The sequence below is a fragment of the Hibiscus syriacus genome, unplaced genomic scaffold (genome assembly GCF_006381635.1).
Source record: "Hibiscus syriacus cultivar Baekdansim isolate YM2019G1 unplaced genomic scaffold, ASM638163v2 tig00111441_pilon, whole genome shotgun sequence".
NCBI lineage: Eukaryota > Viridiplantae > Streptophyta > Magnoliopsida > Malvales > Malvaceae > Hibiscus > Hibiscus syriacus.
In genome coordinates, this window is record NW_024063095.1 from 308,024 (window position 1) to 312,454 (window position 4,431).

Sequence of the window (4,431 nt, forward strand, 5' to 3'; positions counted from 1 at the left end):
TTTTTATATTTTTCTCTCTTAATTGTATCTAAGTTAATTAAAATAATAAAAGAAATATGCTTTGTCAAAATTTAATTATTTTTATATGATTTATTTATGTAATATTAAATTAATTGTTCAAAGAATGAAATATACTTCAATTTTATAAAAGCCTATATTTGAATTTTCACTTAGGGCCTCGAAAATGTCTAAGACTACCCTTAGTCTACTCATCTTACCAACTTATAAATAGATATCATTACCTTGTAGGCCTAACACCAACACAAAAGGGAGATATATAAACTGTCATGCAAAATAGAACAAGGACTCTCTCTCTCTCTCATAATCAAAAGTCTCTTTATTGTTCATCTTCTTCTTCAAATTATCGTTTTTTTCTCCTCTCACAAGAACACCAATCACAACTTTCCATCCAAATGAAAAGAAGTAAACCGTCAGAAAACGTCACGACCACAATTCTCCTATCAATAAATATAATGAATGCGTGTATCAAACCATACATGTATGTATTATAAAGTTCACTTGGACAACTATATAAATTATTAGTGTGTCTCTCTATTCATCGTGTCAAGAATTACTCCAACAAAGTGGTATAATGAACCAGAGATCCTTGGCAAGAATGGACTGGAAGAAGATAGAGTTGTCGACTCGAGCGATGGTAATAAATATGCAGTATTTCCTTGATCTTTTTGCACTCTTCAACGTTAGCTTGGAAGACATGAAAGAGAAGAGAAATTGGGGCTGCATGCCATTTCATTGTAATGCCATGAACACTCCATTTTCCTTCATATCAGCTGAGACTTCTTTTATTTTTGCTAAGCCCAACTTTTATTAATAAGCGAAAATGTTACAACACCAGCGTAAAGCTTGTAGAAAAACAAGGATTAATTATGAGCAACAAGTTGCTGTGTAGTGGTTATCACATTAGTCTTACACAAAATATCCCCAGTTTGATCATGGGCAGCAACATATGACTATACTATACAGATATTGCCCCTAAATAAGAAGTTAAAAGTCAATAAAGCCCTTTCTTCAATGAGTGATATGTAATAATGTATTTTATTTTTTTTCTTTTTCTTTCTTTTTTGTGTTGTTTTTAATGGACGAAATGTGATAATGTGAGATTGTTGAGGGGTGAAATGTGTCAATTCTGGATTGATAATTTTGTCAAAGTACAGGGGCATCAGTGCCTTTAAACCATGTTCAAAAATTGGGAGCATAAAGCCTGTCATTGTGTTTCTGTGAAATTATGATATTCATCCCTGGACTTTTTTTAAAGCCCAAAATTACCTATATCATTTAAAAGATGATTATTTTAGGGAAAATATTAATAAATACTATATTTGAATTATTATTGTTTCAGTCTCAAATATGCCAAAGCAGATAGCACAACTTAGGTCCAAAATCATCAATTACTTCTGTCTGTCTGGTAAAGACCGACGTTTACCAGTTAGAACAAAAATGTAAGGAAAGAAAACCAATGGGACCAGAGAAGAGGAGAAAGTAGGGTACCAGGGGGTTTGAAACACCTGCAACAACGATTTCTGAAAGCATTTGATCCGATTCGATTCAGTATAAAAATAAACATCAAGAACAAAAACATCTCTAACTTTCCTGTGTAGCTACCTACTTAATGTACTGAGAAACCCACTTGAAACCATCTCCATAACCCATTTTACGAACAATGCTACACATGAATACCTCGAGGGGGCGAACGTTCGAGTCTCCCAAATTGACCTTACCCTTGCCTGTAGTGAAATTGGTCAGGCCAAGGTGATAGCACAGCTCGTCTTCCGAGGCAGCATATGGTATATCAATCTTGTTGCCCAAGATGAGGAACGGAACATTAGCTAAAGATTCATCTGAGAGAAGAGCGTCCAACTCCCTTTTCGACTCGGCAAACCTTTCCTTGTCATAAGCATCCACCAGGTACACAACCGCATCCACCTACAAACAAATTTCATAAATTACATGGCACTGGTTATAGACTATGACAAGAATTTCTGGCAATCATTCAGATTCTCAAGTGGAATATCAAAAACTAAATTATCAAATCCCTACCACACATCAAAAACTTTCCGATTTTCGATCATAGTTGAACAACAGATTGATGCTTTTAGGATTTATCACCTAATGTTCAATTCATAAAAGACACCGGTTATGTACTAATGGAATCTATTCTCTACAGCCTGAATAAATACTTCAAGAAAAAGAGACATATAGCAATTAAACATTGGATGAGAAAGGCATAGTTTTTGTCTAAAACAGTAAACACTGAACATATCACATGGATTTTCAGGTAAAAGAAATGCCTACACATCCGGCCTCGATGCAACACAAGTGTGGTTAAATTTTTATTTTGAGGATAGCTAGAGATCATATCCTCATATGCGTCCGACACGGATTCAGACACAAGCATCGAACACAGGTACTTCGAATCTGAAGTCTGAACAACATAGAATAAATGTACCTTGGCGTAGTAATCTTTCCAAACTCTTCGAGCAATCTGATGGCCACCCAAATCAAAAGCCTTAAACTTGATTTTCCCAATACTCAATTCCTCCGACGTCGGATGCTGTGTCGGCTGATGCTGAACTAATCTCTGCAAAATCCCATCACCAACATCCATTAAAGACCAGATTTCATTCATCTTATTACTGAAGAAAACAATCAACCATCCGTAAAAATTTTTTACTCTTTCTTTCGGATAAATAACAATTTAAAATCCTTCCAGCTAAATGGACTAATCTCAACCAAATTCCATCCACAGTAAAAGAGAGAACAAGATGCATACCCTTAATTACCTTTAAACAAACGTTCATTAGCATTCTGAATCAAATTAGATCAGACATATAGAACTATAAAAGAAAACCCAACAATATCAACACAAATCTAATCCCTCCAAAACAGTAAATTGATATGATTTATGAAAAATACCTCATCTTTGAGCATATGAAGGAGCGTGGTTTTGCCGGCATTATCAAGCCCTAAAAACAAGATCTTTGCCTCTTTTTGCCATAAACCAACGGAAGCAAGGATCCCATAGAACCAATCGAAAAGAAACATGATTTAATTCCTCCAGTAAAAGAAAATTTTGAATCTTTAGTATTGACAATCAAATCGCTCGTTTGATGGATGGGGTATAAAATAGAGGATGAGTTGGTGAGTTGATCCGAGTTTGTACCCATCAGGTGCTATGGATCGGGGGTAGTTGGTCACAACGGACTAAATCTGGGCCGTTCAGATTGTGGAATGAATGGATCTGCCAAAAGTGGCCAGTTTCTCTTATTATTTTGTAATAACAATGTAGGTCTATTATGAGTAGAGTTTAGTGGTTAACTGAACCCATTCAGTATTAAAAATAATAATATTTTTTTTAGAAGTTTTGAGTTTAACCATTTGCATATATATATATATATATATATATATATATGTGTATTGTTAATTGATTAAGAAAATTCTAAACGGATATTACCTTGTAAAATCTCTGACTATTTAAAAAACACAAAAATTAAACCTAAACCAATGACACCTATCATCAATGTTTTTAAAATCGGACCGGACATTGAACCGGTGAAGGTACTGGTTCACTGGTTCAACCGGGTTCAACCGCGATTGAACCGGATTTTATATAAAATAATATATTTTTTTAATTTTACATAATATTCAAAGCAATATTAATATATATGTAACACTTTTTTTAAGTTTACAATATTAAAAGGTATAAAAATATCACAAGTCATAACATATATAAATTAAAAACCATAAAATCAAGTGAAACAAAATGATTCAAATCAACTACAACATAATATTTAAGGTAAAACATATTAAAAAAATCATAACAAATGATGTCATTTGGTTTAATTGTTTTAAAAAAACCAATCCCACATTGCTAAGAAACATAGAAGAGCATCCCAAAAGTTTAAAGAGTAAAAATATGAGAACAAAACAATCTCGCATGGCTAAGAAACATAGAAGAGCATCGCAACTTACTTCTATAAATAATAGAGGTAATTTGACATTCAAAATCTTGGAGCCTTTTGGTGAGCACAAAGCGAACTATTCTTTCGCTTCAATTGAGCTCAAATTTTAGGCTTCAATCGAACTTCTAATTTTTTTTTTTGAGTTCGAGCCTTTTCGATTTCGAGTTTTAATATTATATTTCGAGTTCGAGTTGAACTTGATAATTTTTAGCTCGTGAGTTTTTGAGTCGAGTTGAGCTTACTTTTAAAGTTTTCGAGATCGAGTCGAGCTCAACAATACTCGAATTTGATTCGGCTCGTTAAACAAACGATGTCGTTTGATTTAATTTTTTTAAAGAAAAAAAGTGAACCGACGGTTCAAACCGGTTTTCAGTCGGTTCACCCCGGTTTTACCGGTTTTCAGCCGGTTCTTCCGGTTCTTTACCGGTTCTATACTCATCCGGTTTTGGGA

General features: G+C 33.9%; 1 protein-coding gene across 1 annotated transcript; it reads right to left on the reverse strand.

Annotated features, from left to right (window-relative positions):
- Positions 1-1,501: 1,501 nt before the first annotated feature.
- On the reverse strand, positions 1,502-3,100 carry LOC120163356 (GTP-binding protein SAR1A-like). The gene is made up of 3 exons (XM_039173323.1): positions 2,935-3,100; positions 2,468-2,599; positions 1,502-1,944 (listed from the first exon to the last, which is right to left on the reverse strand). The coding sequence occupies exons 1-3, from the start codon at positions 3,061-3,063 to the stop codon at positions 1,624-1,626; spliced, it is 582 nt and encodes a 193-aa protein (XP_039029254.1). The 5' UTR covers positions 3,064-3,100; the 3' UTR covers positions 1,502-1,623.
- Between the last annotated feature and the right edge of the window lie 1,331 nt (positions 3,101-4,431).

Excerpts from the sequence above, each read along its gene's own strand:
- LOC120163356 (XM_039173323.1), bottom strand. The coding sequence starts at position 3,063 with ATGTTTCTTTTCGATTGGTTCTATGGGATCCTTGCTTCCGTTGGTTTA. Across the intron at positions 2,600-2,934 it reads TTCATATGCTCAAAGATGAG|AGATTAGTTCAGCATCAGCC; the intron begins GTATTTTTCATA and ends GGGATTTTGCAG. Across the intron at positions 1,945-2,467 it reads GGAAAGATTACTACGCCAAG|GTGGATGCGGTTGTGTACCT; the intron begins GTACATTTATTC and ends ATTTGTTTGTAG.